This window comes from Bacillus rossius, chromosome 3, assembly GCF_032445375.1.
Source record: "Bacillus rossius redtenbacheri isolate Brsri chromosome 3, Brsri_v3, whole genome shotgun sequence".
Taxonomy (NCBI): domain Eukaryota; kingdom Metazoa; phylum Arthropoda; class Insecta; order Phasmatodea; family Bacillidae; genus Bacillus; species Bacillus rossius.
The window spans coordinates 121,910,097-121,931,999 of NC_086332.1; the positions used below are offsets into that span (position 1 = coordinate 121,910,097).

The following is a 21,903-nucleotide window of genomic DNA, read 5'->3' on the forward strand; positions in this document are numbered from 1 at the left end:
AAACAAGGTTCAATTGAGTTTCCTGCTAGTTCCTCCGTCGCCCGCTAGGGAGCGTCCGTGTTCGCGCTTGGACTTATAGAATACTAAAAAATCATGAAGTTATTAATAAAAAACACATACATGCATAACCATCGTTACACTGTTTTGGGGCGGAAAGAAAAAGGTTACAATGTTAATTAATATATTTAGGGGTGCGGCGCACTGCAGCTAAGCGCCCTCTTGCGGTAGTTCGTGGCGCGCAGTTTGAATCGCACACGGCTACGTACGTTACTACACAAATGCTGGGTAGGAAAGGTGGTGGGAAAGGGAACGGAGGATGGTCAGGCTCGTGGGGCGAAGCCCCGGCTGACGTCACCATAGAGAACACATGACATGCAAACACAGGCAATCATTCATTGCCAAAAAACAATAATAAATTTAAATATATTGTGTCCATTCCAGTGGACATGGTGACCAAAAGGGCTAAAGAGCGCTAGCGTCGCTCTGTCTTATCACTTAAGGTTGATGTTCCATTACCTACCATAGCTATTATGGTCCTTATAGACATATTAAATTAATTTTTTTATGCAAAATACATTGGAAGGGCTGTGATTCGAACCATCGCAGCTCTGATCTCTAGGTTGGAAAACATACTCCCTTAACCGCACTGCCATCAAGACATTTGCCAGACTGAGATTTAAATAAGTTATATATAAAAATAACATGCATATGCGGACTTGTAATTTTTTTAATATTAAGTGTTAATAGCACCGCCTGTTCGAAACAGAACCGCCATCTTGTATTAAGTCACAACTGTTTGCAATTCGCGTTACGGCCGCCATCTTGAAGATCCGTAATTTTAATGCTAGTAATTCCGAAAAAATTCCAAAAAATATTTAAAAAAATTGCATACTACAAATGTTTGGTTACTTAATTGTTTTCTGTCCTCGGTTCGATTCCCGGCGAAAGTAAACCAGTTATTTATTAATATATTTAAAAAAATTTAAATAAAAAGTAATGAAAATGTTTTACACCACACGCAACATTTTGAATTATGTCACCACTTGTATCAATTATCGTGAAAGGTGCCATCTTGAAAATCTTTATATACTATCCGATTATAATGAAAAAAGTTCATAATTCACCAAAAATTAACCTATTAGAATACTAATTGATTACATGGATTCCCGTCCTTGGTTCGAAACCGGTAAGAGCAAAAAATAAAAAAACTATAGATCCTTCCTCTAAAAAAGTCACCTACAGACTGACCTACCACCACCAATAACAAGGTATATTTCGTCAGCTGGTATGACATCATGTCCGCCACCCTGTCTTCGTCTGCTAGTGTGTGCTGGTGACATGTTAGTATAATCTTCTGTTCACCATACCTTTGAACTCGACTGTTGGCATTGAACTTTGACCTTAACCTTGAACTTTGACCTTTAAATTTGACCTTAACTTTAAAATTTGACCTTAACTTTAAAATTTGACCTTAACTTTAAAATTTGACCTTGAACTTGAAATTTGACCTGAAATTTAACCTTGAAGCTTGACCTTGAAATTTGACTTTGACCTTGACAACCATTATGGATTCGACATTTTGTGTTCAGTACATGCTACCAGGAGCTACCACCTGCTAGAGGACATTGCCACCATCCTTTTTTTTTGTCTGCTGGAGGACACCATCTTGTGTGTTTACTCGTCTTATAGAGTGCATTACCATCATGCTAGTTTTATTCTAACCTGCTAGAGTGCAGTAATCAGTTATTATTACTGAGAATCCTGCCATCCGGAAATTTGGACGCCATCTTGGAATCGTGTAATTATTTAACTAGAGATTCGGGAAAAAATCCAAAATTCATCAAAATATTCACTCATTAAAGTAATGATTGGTATGAAACTTGGTTCGATCCCTGGACGATATAAATTTAATACATCAATTTAGCATAATAGTGAATAGTTTCGAAAATAAAACAGCACAAGTTCTTTTTCAAAATACATTTTATTACATATATTCTATTCTACTACAGAAAATTTGCGAAAGTTAACAATTTCATAAACATTAAGTTCCGGATCGGTGTGAAATGACTAATTCTAAGCTCCAATCGGTTTATACTAGACAGAGACCAACCAGAACCTTTACTGACGTAGTCTTCCTCTTCTTGACAGAGTTTCTGGATACCGTCTTTAACAGATTGCTTCACATAATTAGAAATGTAAATTGTAACAGCCGATGTCTTAAAGGACTTCTTCTCTAGGTCCTCGAACGGATACGATTTACCATATAAACAGTCCAGCCACATGTTATAATTTAAAGGTCCATGCGTTGTTACTTCATCAGTAAGCTGAATATGTTCTGCCTGATATCCTCAAGAAAAATGAAAATGTCTTTAGCTCCAAATGCTCAATCGGCTCCAAATGCTGAATCAGCTCCAAATGTTCAATAGGCTCCAAATGCTGAATTAGCTCCAAATGCTCGATCGGCTCCAAATTCTGAATCGGCTCCAAATGCTCCACCAGTGCCTAATGCTGAATCAGCTCCAACTGCTCCAACTGCTCCAACTGCTCTAAATCTCCAACAGCTCCAAATGCTGAATCAGCTCCAAAGCTCAAACAACTCCAAATGCTCAAAAACTTCAATGTCCCAAAAACCATATGTTATAAGATTACAAGACTACTTGGTTACGTAGCTACAAGTCTACTAGGCTCCAAATGCTCCAATGCTCCAAATGCTCCAACAGCTCCAAACACTCCAACAGCTCCAAATGCTAAAAAAACCCTCCAACAGCTCAAAATGCTCCGAAAGCTTCAATGCTCCAACAGCTCCAAATGCTCCAATTATTCATAGCTCCAACAGCTCCAAATTGTTCCAATGGTCCAACAGCTCCAAATGTTCCAATATCTCCAACAGCTCCATATGCTCCAAAGATCGAACAGCTCCAAATGCTACAAATGCTATAAAAGCTTCAATGCTCCAACAGCTCTAAATGCTCCAATAGCTTCATTGCTCCAACAGCTCCAATAGCTCCAAATGCTCCAAATGCTCCAAATGCCCAAAAGCTGAAACAGCTCCAAATGCTCTAACAGCTCCAAATGCTATAACAGCTCCAAATACTCCAAAAGCTTCAATTACCCAACAGCTCCAAGTGCTCCAAATGCTCCAAAAAAAAATATCTCCAACAGCTCCAAATGCTCCATAAGCTTCAATGCTCCAAATGCTCCAAATGCTCCAAAGGTTCATAGCTCCAACAGCTCCAAATTGTTCCAAAGCTCCAACAGATCAAAATACTCCAATATCTCCAACAGCTCCAACAGCTCCAACAGCTCCAAATTCTCCAAATACTCCAAAGGTTCATAGCTTTAACAGCTCCAAAATTCGAACAGCTGCAACCGCTACAAATGCTCAAAAGCTCCAACAGCTCTCAATGCTCCAACAGCTCTCAATGCTCCAACAGCTCCAAATGCTCCAAAAGCTTTAATGCTCCAACAGCTCCAAATGCTCCAAAGGTTCATAGCTCCAACAGCTCCAAATGCTCCAAATGCTCCAAATGCTCAAAAGCTCCAACAGCTCCAAATGCTCCAACATCTCCAAATGCTTCAATGCTCCAACAGCTCCAAGTGCTCCAACAGCTCCAAATTGTTCCAAAGCTCCAAATGCTTCAAAGCTCCAAATGCTCCAATGCTCCAAAGCTACAAAGCTCCAAAGTTCCATCAGCTACAAATGCTCCAATTGTCTACGGCTACAAAAATCAATGAAGTCTAAAGTATTTGACTCCAAATAGTCTTAGGCCTTGTGCTATTTGACTACAAGACCAAGAGGCTATGAAGCTATGATACTACAGAACTGCATGTATACATGAGTACTTGACTACGAAGCTACACGACTACAAGGCCCCAATTGGCTACAAATGCTCCAACTTTCTACGGCTCCAACAATTAATGATGTCAAAAGTATTTGATTTCAAATAGTCTTAGGCCATACACTATTTGACTACAAGACCAAGAGGCTAAGAAGCTACGATACTACAGAACTGTTTGTATACATGAGTACTTGACTACGCAGCTACATGTCTACAAGGCTCCAATTGCTGCATCTGTTTTCGATGGATTTTTCTCTTTTGCTCCAACTGCTCCAACAGCATTATGTTATAAGATTGCAACGCTACTTGGTTACGTAGCTACAAGTCTACTTGGTAGGGTGAAAGAGTAAAATACATTTGCGAATCACTTTTGCTTTTAATACAGAAAAGTCACCTCTCTTTACTTCCTTGGCATTATTCACATGAACACTGATACACATATTTTTCCTTTTCAATAAACTACTCTCAGTAACAGGGGCGGCTTCAGGAATTATTTTTGCGTAGGCCCGGACTGTACCGCAGGGGCATATGCACAGTTTTGGGAGTCTGGGCTCTACCAGGTGAGGGGGAAGTCTGGATTCCATAGCAGAGTGTGGTCGGAGGAATTTTTAATATTCAGATGCGAAATGGCAAGTTTTGTAGCTTTCTGATGGTAATTTATTTCTCTATGAAGTCCAATATGAATTATAAATTAATCATAAGAATTATTATAAACATATGATCATATGTCAACAAAATAAACTTTAATACTCATAAAGGTCACAAAATTAATTGTTAGGATTAAACTTGTGTTAATATGATATGAATATTAGTCTACAACACAACTCATATGTTAATATAAAATGTTACTAATCTGCAGGCAAATATATAGTTTCATTTCATTGCCAACTGCTCTTTTCAAAACAAACCTTATGTTTGATATGAATTGTGTATTTTTATAAAAAGTCATATTTCCAATTTTCAATGTTGAAAATGTTGGGTAGGCCCGGGTCTACCTGGCTGGAGTTGCCACTGCTAAAAATGATAATATATTTAAGGAATAGGAAACTGCATGCAATTTCAATATCACACATAAAATTTGTCAGCGTACTCCGTGTCCCAGAGATCAGTGGGTCGGAACAGTCCTGCAAGTTGTTCGTAAGTGAAACATTATGCAGCTCCACCAGCATGATTGTTTGACCCGTGCACTGTGCCTATAGTGTTATAGTGTGGCGTTTTCTGTGCACAATTTAATATTGTGTTAATAGATTTTAATAGTATTTAATTAATATATAGCATAATATAATATTATATAATAATTAAATATTTAATTGTTTTTACATACAAATTATTAATATATTTTTTGTAAGAACAATTCCTGAAATGTAGCTATCATATTATTTCATTGATCAGAAAATATCAATACTTAAATGTTACTTAGTAAAATAAAATATTTTTTTTTTATTTGTTCACTTTTTTTTGGTGCCAAGCTTAAATTAAAAGTAAAAAGTACTGAAATTCCATAACATCTTCAATTATATCCAATACACTGGCCAACAAAATTATACATACAAATTATTAATATATATTTTTTGTAAGAACAATTCCTGAAATGTAGCTATCATATTATTTAATTGATCAGAAAATATCAATACTTAATTGTTACTTAGTAAAATAAAATATATATTTTTTTTATTTGTTCACTTTTTTTTTTGGTGACAAGCTTAAATTAAAAGTAAAAAGTACTGAAATTCCATAAGATCTTCAATTATATCCAATACACTGGCCAACAAGATTATAAAATTCATGGATTCATTTTTATGTGAATATCCCAAACTCATTAATATTAAATTGGGTGCTTTTTTTTATTTTTATTTTGAAATAACACTGTTGCATAAGAAATGTGTTTTTAAATAATAATGATTATTTTCATTTCTGATAAAAATTTTTGTTTGTGTACTATTCCAGGTGTTCCCCATCAGCCCAAAGGCATTAGGTCTTGGAGATATGTATGGGGAGTACAACCTTGCAACCAAGGAATGGTCAGATGGAGTTTTGTCAGCTATAATGAGAATAGTGTGTGCTGGTAATAAACTATTCATCATAAAACCTTAATACTATTTATTGTGTTAGTCATAATACTATTTATTGTGTTAGTCATTTTCATATTTTATTCATAATGTTTTTCATAAAATGAAATATCTGCCATTTTCAAATTATTCTGCCTCAATCTATGTATTATAAATACATATATTGTGCACATTGTATTGCTAACTAGGGGTGTGCAAATACTCGAAATTGCAAATATTCGTGCAAATCAAATATTTGATTCGATTCACATTCGAAACCAAATTAGGTATTTGAAAATTTCAAATATTCGAAAGTTTTCAAATGTATTAAAATATTACTTTTGTTTGACAAAACGTGTGATACAAAAATATGTCGAACCTAGAGAAATCATTTTCCCGAGAGACTTAATGGAAGAAAAAAAACTGTAAGCGGACCTTTACTTACATAAAATTTTAGGTTAGGTACATGGGCATACTGAGAACAGTTAAAGCCAATGTAGCATGAAAATTATCATAAATGCTTACGATTTTACTGCAAACTGTACGTGATGTGTAGCATAATTAATTTATTATATCCAGTTGTCCTTAGCACAATTTTTGGGCAAGCCATGTGCCATATAAAAGTGTAAAACAATTTAAAACAATGCCAGCGCATCAGCTTTCATAAATAACCTTTAAAAACTAATGCACACAAACTCGTTGGTCCCCATTCTATTAAGTTTACTAATACAAATCTAGAGAATTTTTTTTAACAATATAAAAGTAAACACAGCTGCCATCATGGCTACAGCAAAAAAAGAAAACGTGTCAGTTTGTGGTTATGGCCAGCGGAGCGGCTCATGGCCAGAGAATTGTGTTGTTAGAATTGCTTCAGCGCAATCGCTTTTTAAACTACCGAAAATGTTACGTAAATAATTAGATAAAATTAAAAAGACACGATAAACAAAATTCATTAAAAATTATTTTGCCTTGACACGTTTGATTCCAAAAGACTCAGAGAACGTAATATTGACCATGCTTACGAGCAGTTGTAATAAACAACTCTTTGATATATCAGTTGGTAATCGCTTGACTATTTATTGCGGAAAATAAAACTGATACATCGAAGATCTGTTTACTTTCATAAACTTTTTTTGCAGTTTTTAATTATCAGAAGAAGAAGTGAAGTTCAGAACGTTGTTTTTCTGCTTCTGGGAACCTTGTCACTTCCAAGAGGCAATGCCTGGATCCAGAACATGTAAAGAAATTGGTCTTTTTGCACTGCAATTTACGTAATGTTGATGGCAAGGTGTAGGCTTGGCTTTTGACGAAGACATTTCTATATCACTGATTGTGTTTTCTTACTAAACCATTAGAAGAGACATAAAAATTTACATTTTACTTGAGCAATAAAACTGTATATAAAGCTAAAGAACATTACTCTTTTAAACAACAATTTATAATATGCCAAATTTGATTGTAATTATTCAGATTTATACTTAGAACTTAATTAGAAAATATTCGCAAATTATTTGCTATTCGCAAATATTTGCAATTATTTGATTTGCATTTGATTTGCATTGAAAAAGTCACATTCGCACAGCCCTATTGCTAACTCAGTGTGTTTTATTTTGTTATTCAGTGCTTTGTCCTAACCCAATTCTTACTATCCTTTCATTCAACAATTAAAATTTCAGTTTTCAAGGAAGAAATGGCAATAACAATTATATATAGAATACTAACTGCAATACCCGGCATTGCCCGGGCTAAACACAGGGTGTAGTTAGTAATTGTCTTCTTAATTTGAATGTCAATGTGAAAATTAGTTTATATCACTTTCAGATCCCGACAGAGGTTGTTCTGCCAGTTTATAGTTATTTACCTGGTCTGTATGTAATTTAGACTTTATAAAGAAATATAGAAAAAAGCTGAAAAATAAGGAGGGGCATGTATAATGAGCGGCGCAAGAGTGATCTGCCTGTAGACTGCCGTAGCGAAGTACAGGTACATCAGTTGTACGTTGCGTGCACGAGTCGGGAAACCATCGGTGCTATTCATTTTCTCTCCGGTACATTATACAGCATTGTAATAAATTTTCACTGAATTTTTTTTTATTCACCACTAGCTGCAGTACCCGGCTTTGCCCGGGCTGAACACCGGGTGATATATTGTCCGCGAGTTACAGCAAAATGGATAGCAATATGTCCAGTTTGTTGGACATTAAGAAATGACACATAATTACTGTTTGTGTATCTGACCTATGATTTTCTGTTCACCCATGGCGATCGGTTGAAAGGTTTAGAAGTTGATGCGCTACAGCGCCAAAAAAAATGGATAGCATAAAAACCTTCTTCATGATAAAAACATTCGATGTGCCAACTTTCATGGCGATCGGTCAAACTGTGTAAGAGTTTATCAACGTCATACATGCCAACATCCAATTATATATATTCTTATATTTCGAAATTTTGGGGCATTCACTTTTGCGGAAAGTGGATGTTCAGGACCTCGAATGGTTTGGAACACTCCATCTCGAAAGAAATGATATTTGAAATTTCTGAAATTTTCGAGATTTTGGGGCTTTGTCCTCAGAGGGGGAGGGGTGATTTTGAGGACCCTGAATGGCAGGGAAACACTAAAAATCGAAACAGAATGATTTTTGAAATTTTCTAAATTTTGGGGCTTTGACCCTTGACAAGGGGGAGGGGGTTATGTTGAGGACCCCGAATGGCTCGTAAACACAATCAAAAGAGAATAGGTTTTCAAAATTTTGGGAAATTTTTTTATTATTGGGTCATTGGCTCCTTGTGGGGGGAGGGTAGTTTATGGACCCCGAATGGCTCGGAAACACTCCAAATAGTAAAAAAGTATACTTAAATTTAAGAAATTTTTGAAATTTTTCATAATTTTGGGGTTTTGCACTCTCCCCCCCTCTCAAAATTGGGTGGGAAGTCGACTTTGGGTAAAAGTTCCACCATGCCCCAGACACTTTAGTTCGTAATGACTTAATTTTAATACAATTTGATCCAATTTTTCGAAATTTTGTGGATTTCACTTTTGCGGAAGGGGAGGGGGTGGAGGTTCAGGACCTGGAATGTTTCGGAACACTCCATCTCGAAAGAAATGATATTTGAAATTCCTAAAATTATCGAAATTTAGGGCTTTTTTCCAGAGGGGGGCAAGGGATTCGAGGACCCTGAATAGTTCGAAAACACTTAAAATCGAAAGAGAAAGATTTTTAAAAAATTTTAAACTTTCGAAATTTTGGGGCTTTAACCACCTGGGGGGGGGGGGGGGGCCGAATGGCACGGAAACACTCCAAATCGAAAGAGATATAAAGGAATATAAGAATGTAGGCATTTACTGTTCTCCTATCTACCATAATAACAATATTGACAAATAGAAAAACTTATTACCTACCTATGAAAAATGATTTTTTTCTGCAATTTAAATTGTAATATACAAAAACGGAATTGAAAATTGAAACAAATATGGCGACACTACAAACTGTCAAGATCTTTATATTTTTCTTACTCTGTACTTAGTTTCTTACAATAGAAAAACGTAACGTAATGGCTTGAAAGCTATTGCTCGGCAGGCATAGAGGAATGACACTAACAGTTTGTATATCTATGACACACATTACATAAAATTAAGATATATTTTTTTAACCCGTTTAAAGATTATTTTTTAGACAAAAGATAGCCTATGTCCATCCCCAGGATATAATCTATCTCCTTGCCAAATTTCATTACGATCCGTTCAGCCGTTCAGCCGGGAAAAGGTAACAAACAAACAGACATACAGACAGACAGACAGACAGACAGAGTAATTTTCACATTTATAATATTAGTATTGATTACTGTAAATGGGAGATGTGGCTTAATTTTTTTCCATTAGTATAGCCGTGTGAAGCTGGGTCTGGCAGCTAGTTAACATATATTTTGCCTTTTTTTGTAAAATCTTCATTCTTGTTGATCTTCTCTAACATTCTACAGCTAAAGAATCAAGTTTTTTTTTTTAAAAATAAACATTCTTTGTAAGGAAATCTGAGCAATTACAATGTTTACTTATTTATAACATTTAGTTAAACAAATAATATTATATTATATATAGAGAGCTTACTTTGATGAATTTAACTGGTAGTTGACAAATAAACAATGTTTTTTTTTACCAGAACTTTTTTACCACCTTGTGGAATAAACTGCATTGAGCAAGAACATAATTTTTCATACTATATCATTTCTACAGGCTACTTTATGACAGTAAAAATACACAGTGTACTATGAAAGAGAGTAGCTGTAGGGATATTTAAATTTGAGTTTTTGTAATGTCACAATGGAGTTTATACTTTATTTGCTGTTTGCAGATGAGTCTCTGGTCCAGAAATGGATTTTATTTGACGGTCCAGTTGATGCTGTGTGGATAGAAAACATGAACAGCGTCATGGATGACAACAAATTGTTGACACTGATCAACGGTGAAAGGATAGTCATGCCAATGCAGGTATGCGTTGTCAACTCTGTGGTCTGGAAGTGAGCGAGGGAAGGAGGTTATATGATTATGTTATGTCCATGAGGGGAATACACGGTCAATACTGGCCACCTTCCCCTTAAAAAAGTAGATTTTTTTAAATTTAAAATTTACAGAAATTAGGCTTAATAATTGTATAAAATTTAAACAAAAATGTAACTTTTTGTAGGGAATGGAAAATTTTACAAGTTCATTTAGTAAGATTCAAGACAGCAAAGTATTACTCAAACACTGGTTAGTAGTAATGCTTTCACAATTGAACGAAAGATAATTTGTTATAACCTGTAGAGTTATGCTAATAGCAAGCTCATTGGAAAAAAAAAAAGAGGAACAGAACACTTGCAGCTTAGACATTGTTAAAAAATTGTTTTCTAGATGGCAGAGGTCAGTTAACAATTGACATCTTCATGAACATACAAAAAAAAACCACATAAAATTGATTAGTTTTTACATATTTGAGATTACATATTTTTATTTTAAGAATGAAAATTTCATTACAAAACAGTATAATTCAGCAATACTCCATTTAGGGTGTTTACTCTTGTACTGTGCAAACACACATTAATCACATGCATTATTATTTTCATAATCATACTGAACTATGTGGCAAAAACACATTGCAATAAGCCTGTGCGAAGCTTCGACTAAGCGAATCAGCCGAAGCTCTTTTTTAATATTAGATTTGACTTTGCCAGAAAACTTTCAATTTATTTTATTTGAAGCTTCTGTTGTGCTGCAAAGCTTCATGACTGATGTGAAGCTTCACATTTGCTGCAAAGTTTAAAATTGGAAGCTTCAAGATTTGCTCATGAAAATATTTTTTTGTTGTGTTGTATATCTTTGCTTGAATAAAGTTGGTTACTTAAAAATGAAAAGAAGGTGCTCCGTTCGCTTTTATGGATGCTCAATATTAAAATTATGCATGGTTATTTTATAATTTATTGATTAATGTAATATATAGAGCCCATTTGGTTAATCACTTATCATTTCAAACATTATAAATATATATCATTTATTTTTTTCTACTTCAATCATGTGTTTTATGAAATAAGTGTAATTCATCCTTGCTGAAAACAATATTTGCAATTCAATTCGGCTTTGCGAATATTTTAAATATTCAATGTATTTGCTTTGCATCAAAAAACTATTATTCGCACACAGGCCTATTGCAAAGTGCAAAATGCAATTATCTGCTAGTAAAAACTAAGTTGTTATTAGTACAGTAGAACCTCTTTAAGTCGAACCTCATTAATTGAAAACCTCCCTAACACGTAAAAATGTTGTGTTCCCTTCCATTGAAGCCCCAAAACCTCCATTTCTTGAAATCTCAACCCTCCATTAATTTAAATAATCAGTGAGTCCCTCCAAGCCATTTTGGTAAAAATATTCCCTCCATAACTCGAAAAATTAAATTATACCTCTGTATCTCGAACTTAGCAATGTTTTATTTTACAACCTTTACAAGTTGATTATTTGAAACTTATTACCTCTATAGTTCGAAGAAAAATAAGTTACCAACTTTAAGAATTTGTCGACTATGTAAATACACCATTGTTTCTTAGAAATCAATTTAGGAGTATACAATAAATAGGATTACCACGAATTTATGACTCACGTGTTTGCTTGCTTGGTGTCAGGAGTTTAATTTGATTATTTTTGATTTCATTTGAACTTTAGCGAGCAAGTCATTTGTTGTTGACTGTTACGACTGCTACACATCAATTTGTACAACAGTTTACAAATAAAATTGTTCAAACATGAGTGCTGTGAAACGTAAACTGAAAACTTTAAGTCTTGCTGAAAAATTGGAAGTGCTCGAAGCTGTGAAGAGCTTTCAAAAGAAGAAAGATGTTGCTGAACATTTTGGCCTGCCAATGAGTAGTCTGTCAACAATAATAAAAAATGAAATAGACATCATGAGAAAAATACAAAACGGTGAAAATTTGTCCTGCAAAAGACGATGAATTGCAGAATTTCCGGGCTTAGAGGAGTGCTTACTTAAATGGTTTGAGCAGTGTCGGAGCCAAAATATCAGTGTTAGTGGACCACTGTTACAAGAAAAAGCAGAGACATACTCTAAATCATCGGGACTCGCTTATTTCAGGGCCATTAATGGATGGCTAGAAAAGTTCAAAAGAAGACATGAACTGGTTTTTAAAAGGTTTGTGGGGAAAGTACAAGTGTCAACATTGAAACCTGTAACAAATGGAAAAGAGAATTGCAAGATTTTTTTACATGGTTATGAACCTGACAATATCTTTAACACTTTGGGTGCTACCTGTTTAAATACTTGCCCTTTCACCAATGCTGGCCATTTTAAGTGTTTTTCAACTACACAAAAAATATATTTAACACTAATATAAAATAAAAATACCAACTTAGTAATATATTTTAACACTTAAGTTTTATTTTAATGTACAGTTTATATATCTTAGACATATTTTAACATTTTAAAACCTTAGCTCAAAATATTATGTTTTTTATGAAAATAAAAATTTGAAAATTACACTTTGATTTAAAATACATAATTTAATTTGAACAAAAGCAAAAAATATTTTAAAACAAATCATATAAATGTTAATTAAACATACTCAGAATTAAGTTTGAGTGATTCTAGAATTTTTTTTTATTTTTTGAAACCCAAAAATCATGTAAATCAAAGTTAAGTTTTTTTGAAAAATTCTTACTGCATAATTTATAGTGATTTTATTGATGAATTTGATCTCCAAACTAGTAATTTTACTATACACAAGTGAATAAATTAAAAAAAAAAAAAAAAACATACAATTATGTTAGGTAGTTTTTCTTTGAATGGAAAACCTCGAAACATGGTGTTACACAAAAAGCAAAATTGCAGACACTGCACTGGTACGAGGTATCCTTCCTTCTTGCTTTTCCAGTATCTTTCATACCTTTTTCTGCACAAACTTTACATCTTCTTTGGGCTTTCTTTTTCCCTAGAGCAATGGGAATCCTTTCTAGAAAGTGTTTTCCTGAAAGACTGGAAAGCTGAGTCCCACTTGCTCCAGGATAAGATGGTTCTTCCACTGCAACTGCTAAGTCGCTGCAGACTTTCTTCAAAAACTCAGTCAGAGAGACAGGAGAATGGTCACTTGCTACTTGATTGTAGAAGATGCACGCATTTGATACACACATCAGTATCATATGGAAAGCCAGCTTGCGCCACCATTTTACTGTTCTGTGCTCAAACACACCGTATGACATTCTCTGGTCTGACAAGTCTACACCAAATTTTTTTTTGTTGTAGTTTACTACAGCTGCTGGCTTGGTAACTTCATGACCTCGTTTGTTTGTAAATGTCACCATTTCTGCTGTATGTCGAGTACTGATCATGTACACCTCACGTTTATCCTTCTAACATTAAGCCAAAATATTGCCCTTACGGCGGTAAATTTGCTCTCCACGTTGAAGTTTGGGGTTGCGAAGTACTTTTGGCATTCCTCTTCTGTTTTTTTGCACCGTCCCAACTAAAGCTGTTTGAATATTCTCCAATTCTGTGGCGAGAGTTGGGCTAGTGTAATATCTGTCAGTAAACAGTGTATGTCCTTTCCCAGCTAAGCTATCAAGTAATCGCAGAACAACATTTGTGACAATATTCTCTTGTCCACAAAACACATCAAAATTCCAGATATAACCTGAATCAGATTCAGACAACATGTATATTTTTATGCCATAACGGTTCGGTTTCTGGGGCATATACTGTTTGAAACTTAGCCTTCCCCTAAAAGCACACATGCCTTCATCAATAGTCACATCTTCTGCTGGCTGATATCTATCTCTGAATTTATGGCGAAAGGTTTCAAACATTGGCCTGACTTTGAAGAGTGGATCAAAACCTGCTTCCCCTTTTTTCTTTGCATTTCTGTTGTCATTCAGGTGGAAATGTGACAAAATGGAAATAAATCGGTCCCTGCTAAACAAGTTTGGGCAAAAATTGCATGATATAACAGGATCTGTGCTCCAGTGATCTGTAATTGATGGTCGTTCACTGATGCTCATGTGAAGAATCACTGCAAGAAATTTCTGCACATCATTTTGTGTTACAGTTGTCCAATTTCGCAATCTACTATGTGGAGATATTTGATTCAATGCCCTCTTCTTTTGTATCACCTGCTGAGCATACAAATTAGTTTGTTCTTTCATGTGATTTATGAAATCTTTGTCAATAAAATAATAAAAGAAATCGGGCAACGAACTATTGGCATCAAGTTCTGGTTCTTCAGTCATACCAGAATGTCCAGTAAAAACATTTATATTCGGTATCTGATCTCAATCACTCCATCCATCTTCAGTCTTTTCACTTCTCATATGTTGCTGTCCAGTTTCTCTAGATCGACCCCTTCCTCGTTTCTTCCGAACATCATTGCAGGAAGCTGAAGAAGCTTGATTTACTTCTGCAACACTACTTTCAACAGAAGAAATAAAAAAAAAAAGATTTATAAAATACTACAAATATATAAATAAAATAATAAAATGTAACTTTTATATTTACTCATTACTTATATTGTTGTGGTTTATATAACATAAATAAATAAACAGAAATATTTTCTAGTCTAAAATAAAATTGCCACATTTATTACTTACCAGAATCACTAGACGATTCACTGGCTTGATAATAATCAGGATCATCTTCACTGTTCTCCTCATTATCATCACTATCACTTCCACTCCATTCAAAAACGGTATCTTGCTGCATTCCGAAAAATGCCACGAGAACGAGCGGAACTGCAGTGTGAACGAACCAAAATTACCGCGCGAACGAAGGAAACAGCCGTGCGAACGTCAGAATAAAAAGCAGTATATTTACCATTCACCTGCCTGTCAATCATATACACAGGGTGTCTACTGACTCTGGAAAACCTGGAAAACCTGGAAATATCAGGGAATTTTGTAATCAGGGAAAAATCAGGGAATTTTTAAAAAAATCAGGGAATTTTTGTTTGGTAGGTTGTAGTTGGCAATACGTTTTTTGTTTATTGATCAGCTTGCATTGACGTGGCATCATGTGAATCCCCTCCCATTTTTATTTTTGAATGGCAAATAACGAACAGTTCCCACGTCAAAATTCTTTTATTTACCATCGGATTCGGAAGTGGCATCAAATCACGTGATACAAACTGGTTCAAGATGGTCTGTTATCCTGCTGACATGACGTGCTGCAGCATGTGCTTCCCACTTTCAGATTATACCGATAGGTGCATTTAATTTTAAGTATTTATGGATGCCCTCAACGTAAACTGGACATTTTTGTTAGCGTTGAAAATACATATCACAGACACTTTTGGTGAAGATTCACCATCGTTGCTAGAAATTGGTAGCTGTGGGCTTCATACGGTCCATGGTGCTTTCAAAACTGGAATTTCTGTTACACAATGGGATGTTTTTAGTTTTTTGAGCCACAGTTACTATTTGTTTAAGCACATATCTGCAAGGAGGGCAGATTACATTAGAATAACTGGATCAGAGCTTTTTCCCAAGAAATTTTGTGCAATCAGATGGAATACTGCAGTTGCTGAGCGTGCCATGAAAACGTTACCCCACCTAAAGAAATTTGTTAGTGAAGTTTCTATTTCATCTCTCTTTCAGTGTAGTGAAATGTGCTCTTAAAGATAATCTTCTAAAAGTAAAATTGACATTCTTCCATTTTTTGGCATCAGAGCTGGAATTGTTTCTCACAATGTTCCAAAGTGAAGCACCCGTGGCACCTTTTCTCTATGATTCACTGGTTTTATTAGCTTTGGCAGGAAAATTTTGAAACCAGAGGTACTGAAGAGCTTTAGGGAGAAACGCAATGTATCTCGATTGGATGTAGATAACCAGGAAAATCTATTGACTGCTAACAATATCAAGTTGGGTTATGTAGTACGCCATGCCATCAAGAAAGAGAAAGTACCAGAAAAGTCTGTCCTGTTACAGAAAAATGATAGGACTTGTCTAAAGGTTATGGTAAAAAAACTTCAAGACAAAAGTCCCCTGAAGTACAATCTTACCAAGGGAATTTCCTGCTTATGTCCGTCTGTGGCTTTAAATTCGGGTGTGAGGAAACAGCGTGTGAAGTACAGTTTAGAATGTTGTCTTCAAAACAGGTGGCTATGAGGACAAGAAGCTGATAACATTGAGTGATCATATCAGTTGGTATGTTCCTTGCAAGATTCTGCAGCACTGTTCTCGTCTTTTTCTCGAGAAGACGGGCGCCTTGATCACTTGTGGATGCTCATTCTTAAGGCATATACAGTAGCTTCCAAAACAGGCCTTCTAAAGTTTGTGAGGATGGTGTTTGTACTTTCCCATGGAAATGCATCATTGGAAAGAGGATTTTCAGTGAATTCTAATCAGCTGACTGAAAACTTGTAGGAAGAAATACTGATCGCACAAAGACAGATGTATGACTTTGTTCAACATTCTGGAGGTGTAGAGCAGTATGTAAGAAATGCTAGTTGTAGGCGTAAGGAAGCCCTGCAAACAAAACAAAAAGAAAAGGAAGCTACAGACAAGAAGAAGGCAGAAAAAAGAAGAGTTGAAGAGGAGATCAAGGCATTGCAGTTGAAGAAGGCTCGGATGTTGGATTTGGCTCGTTCTGAAGTAAGTGCAATAGACGCAAAAGTTGAGTCACTGCGAAATTGATGGGAGCTTCCTTTTACTAATTTTTTTTTGCAAAAGGAAGTGTGTGAAATATTTGTAGCAGCATGTTTTATTTGCCATCAATTGAGTCACTTAGGCCACGTTTGGAAGAAGGTAATTTTTTTACTAATTTAATTAAGTTGAAATACTTTGAAACCCGTCAATGTAATATTATGCAATTTTTTTCAGCTTCTTGGAATGTCGTAATTGTGTTAAAGAAAACCTGGAAAAATTCAGTTTTAGACCTGAAAAACCTGGAAAAATCAGGGAATTTAATTTACTAGATCTGGTAGACACCCTGTATACAGTGCTACTATCTAGTGGCTAAAATATGTACTGCTAGGGATTCAATAACTAGCTCACACTAGGGAGAGAAAGACTAACCAAATATGAAGAACAGTAGTGCCATCTAGACATTGAAGTGGAACTGAGGAAACCAACTTACATTTACCGATAGAATAAAACTACGAGGCGCACATTAAGATACTAAATAGCAAAAAAACTATAATATTTATTAATAAACATTCATCAGTAAAAATATCAACAGTATACAAAGGCATTTAGAAAAGTTTCCGAAGAATGCGGACGTCGTAATATTACGGTAAAATACATATATCAGTGCTGGAATTCCGCAACGTAATATTACGTCGCTAGCAGTTTTCACAGCGATCGCGGCAACGTAATATTACGTCGGCAGCACCCAAGGTGTTAATGCTGACGAAACGGGGCTGTTTTCTAAATGTCTTCCTGATAAGATTCTAACTTTTAAAAATGATAAATGCCATGGTGGGAAGCATAGAAAGGAACGTTTGACTATTCTGCTAGCAGCAAACATGTCGGGCACAGAAAAACTCTCACCATTGGTCATCGGAAAATCTAAAAAACCTAGTTGTTTTTCAAGATGTAAGTCACTACCTTTGCAATATGAAGCAAATACAAAAGCATAGATGACGTCTGCAATTTTCAAAAACTGGCTCATAAATATTGATAAGAAAATGGCCAAAGAAAAAAAAAATCTTGTTATTACTTGATAATTGTACAGCACATAATGATATTCCACAAATGAAAGCTGTTAAAATCCAATATCTGCCCGCCAATACCATATCAAAATTACAGCCTATGGATCAAGGTATCATTAAAAACTTCAACTATCGGAAAGAAGTTGTCAGGAACATGTTGGATAATATGGAAGACAAAAAGAATTCTACTATAGATGTATTGCAAGCCATGAGATTGGTTGATAAAGTTTGGCGAAATGTAACTGCGACTACTATAAAAAACTGTTATGTACACTGTGGTTTTTCATCGTCGTCAACAGAAGAAGCTGAAACCGAAGATTTTTCTATTTCACTTCCTGCAGAATGAAATATAGTGGTGTTTGAATCAGGAATATCCTTTGAGGACTTTGTTAAGTGTGATGATGGAGTTATGACTGCTGGGACATTATCTGATGACAAATTATCAATTCAGTAGCTCAGAAAACCAATGCTAATGATTTAGATGACAAAGAAGACTCGAACAATACTACATGAGCTCCATGGGTTTCCATCAAAGAGGTAAGAACCGCATTGATTACTTAACGGAATTTTATAGAGAAAACCAGCAACTCTGAAGAACAAGAATTTTCTGCTCTTTATACCTTAGACAATGCTATAGATAGAGAACAACCGAATTATCCAGAGCAAAAAAAAAATTACTGTTTTGTTAGTGCAAAAATCTTTTATTTTAAGGATGTTATGAAATAATGTTGATTTATAATAAATAAAAATATGTTTGTCACCTCTGCAACTTGAATTTTTAGTTATTTTACCTCTCTGATTCAAAATGTATAAGAATGAATCTCAACCTCTTTATGTCAAATCAAAATCCGCTTAAGTTGAAATCCTCCATAACTCGAAAACTCAAATTTTTTGGCGTCTCCCTTCGAGTTCTACTTACAGAGGTTCTACTGTATTATCACTTATAAGTAGGGCCCCCTGAAAGTGGTAAATAAAATTTTCAGATTTCGTCATTAAAAAATTACCAAAAGGGGTGTTAAAATTCACTTTAAAACAAAAGCGGTGGTAAAATTCACTTAAAAACATAAAAGCGGTGCTAAAAACTTAAAAAAAAAAAAAATAAAAAAAAAAATCAAGTGTGTTACCGTAAATATATCTAAAATTATTTAAGTTAAATAGTTTTCTTGAACCTACTCATTACTGAATACCCTAAACAAATAGGTTACATATATTTATATGACAATACTTTTGATTTAGACACTGATTATTAGTTCGTTCCCATAAACTAATCTGGAACACTATTAATCACTTTAACAAAATCGAGGACGCACCACAACGCCGAAATGCCAAATTGATCACAACGATGACAGCTAGAAAACTGCTGTGTACCACAACGCCGAAAAATGTCATTACAGGGCTGCCACAAAGGTTGGGTTAGGTTAGACTAGGTTAGGTTAGGCTAGGCTAGGCTAGGCTAGGCTAGGCTAGGCTAGGCTAGGCTAGGCTAGGCTAGGCTAGGCTAGGCTAGTCTAGGCTAGGCTAGGCTAGGCTAGGCTAGGTAAGGTAAGTAAGGTAAGGTTAGGTTTGATTGTGGTATTTCGGCATTAAGGTACATTTAAGAAACACACAAATTCATTTAGTTGTTATTTCGGCTTTGTGGTCAATTTTGACATTCGGCTTTATGGTATTTCCGCGTTGTTGTAACGACCCAACAAAATCTATAAAAACTTTTGGCCAACTAATCATCATCGTCACACCATTCGAAAATTAATGTTTGTTTACATTTTTCCGCTTTTTGGCGCGATTTAATCTGCTTGATACTACGACGCTGTTCCAACTATATGCCAGCGCCCCCGGCTGACGTGATATGGCCACTCACGTAAGGCTGTTCCAAACACCGTTCGCCCAATCATCTGCTTGCTTTTGTATTTATCGGGTGTCGCTGTTCCAAGCTGACGTCAGTGCCCCGAGCGGTGTGCGTACGCTTTAAAACTTCGCCTGTTTGTCTTATCTATCCAAACATTATGCAGGAAAGGAAAATAAATGCCGTAGTTTTGCGTATTTTTACAGTATATTTTTGGGTTTAACTTTATAACGTGAGCGTGTGTAAACTTTTGTTTGCTTTAGTGCATTTATGATTAATGTTCGGCGGCCATGTTGCGGTGTTTGTTTACCATTGACGAGACACGTCTTTTAACCAGTATTTAAATTTCGCGTATAAACACTGCGGTTTCGCGTTTTAATACAACATTTCGTGTAAAAACGCGTGTTATGGCGATTTCGCGTAAAAACTGTATTGAACGGTGATTTCGCGTTAATCGTCGTTTAATCGCGATCGCGAAAAGAACAGGCCCCTACTTATAAGTTATTTATATTGTAACACTTTATCTTCCTCGTCCACCTGAACCTCCCCTCCCCCCTGCCTTGTGTTGAAAGAAGAAAGCCCTCTCGCATCTGCGCATAAAACAAGGTGAAATTTTGTACATTTTGATTCCTAAACAAGGCAACCCACATACGCTTTAATCTAGGCTGATGCTTGCCGTGAAAATTTTAAATTAACAGCAGAACTTTTCTATAGACAGAATGTTTGCTTCTTCAGTGTGCAGAATGTTTGTTCCCTTCAAATGCTAAACATGGAGTGAGACAACGGTGACTCATTGTCAGTAAGTGTGTACGCCTACAGCTCTAAAAAAGCTTTAAGAAATTGGAGTGGTAAAGTGCTATGGTAGCAGGGCTACAATAATTGTTTACCAGATATGTAATGTATTTAAAATATACCAACATACAGTATTTATATTTACAAAAATGTGAACTTCTAATTTATGCTGTATTTTTTTTTGTAAAAGAGACAATACAGGTTTTTGTTACAAACTATTAATAAGGAATTAGTAATAATAAAGCATTAATTAAAGTATTCAAAATTTAACATTGTGCACAAGGAAACTGAAATGTATTGGAGCTAAACTTTTAATTTAGGATGTTAATATGTAACATTTAATTGAAAACTATTTTGACACTATGCAATATTATTTCATTGGTTTTTAAAAATATTTAAGTTTATCATTGCTCCATATCCTTTTACTGCAATTTATATGCTCAGTACAAGAATATTCAGAGTTATTGTACGCTAATTCAGGATGCATCAAGCAGCAGTGTTGTATCCTTAACTTGATCAATATTTATCAACTCATTTAGAGAAACTATGGTATGTCATCCTACTTCTCACTGTTCATTTTTTTTCACTCATGTTCACCCCTATTTTCAGGAGTAAATGTGTTTTGTACATTTTTATTTTTAATGCACTGTTAAAATAATTTTCTTGTAGGAAAGGATATTTGTATAATATGTTAAGAAACAATTGATACTGAAGTAAATTCACAAAATTATGGCAAAAATCCGTTAAATGATGGCAGTGACATCCAAACAAAAATTAACATCATAATTACATTAGTTGACTTTTAAATCAGCATAGAATGCTTACAATATGGCAAAATAAGTCATGGCAATAATACATGAAATGACTGCAATTACATCTTACAGAAATGAGAATAATAATTCCAATAGGTGATTATTTAAATCAAAACATAAATATATCAACTTTAATATTTAACTGTCTATATTCTACATTACTATTAAATGGTGTGAGGAGATAGCATTGTATACTGAAGTACTTAATTTATAACACCTCTTTCAAAATTTTATAATCAGCCAGTCACTTTTGCTACTGAATTGCTTTCAAAGAGCTTTAAAATTACTAAGTATATACTTCTAAATATCACGATTACTCCTGGTTTATATCAGTGAGGTTTCATTAGTGTTTTCCAACTTTAAAATTAGGTGTGAGTCGAGACATAAATAACACCC

At 34.9% G+C, this 21,903-nt stretch overlaps 1 protein-coding gene across 2 annotated transcripts in view; it reads left to right on the top strand.

The window, feature by feature from the left end:
- LOC134531211 (dynein axonemal heavy chain 2) overlaps positions 1–21,903 on the top strand; it is an 864,487-nt gene that overhangs the window by 487,142 nt on the left and 355,442 nt on the right. For both annotated transcript variants that reach the window (XM_063366870.1, XM_063366871.1), the window contains 2 exons: positions 5,787–5,904; positions 10,236–10,372. In XM_063366870.1, the coding sequence (XP_063222940.1) occupies positions 5,787–5,904; positions 10,236–10,372 (255 nt within the window). The remainder of the gene's footprint in view (positions 1–5,786; positions 5,905–10,235; positions 10,373–21,903) is intronic.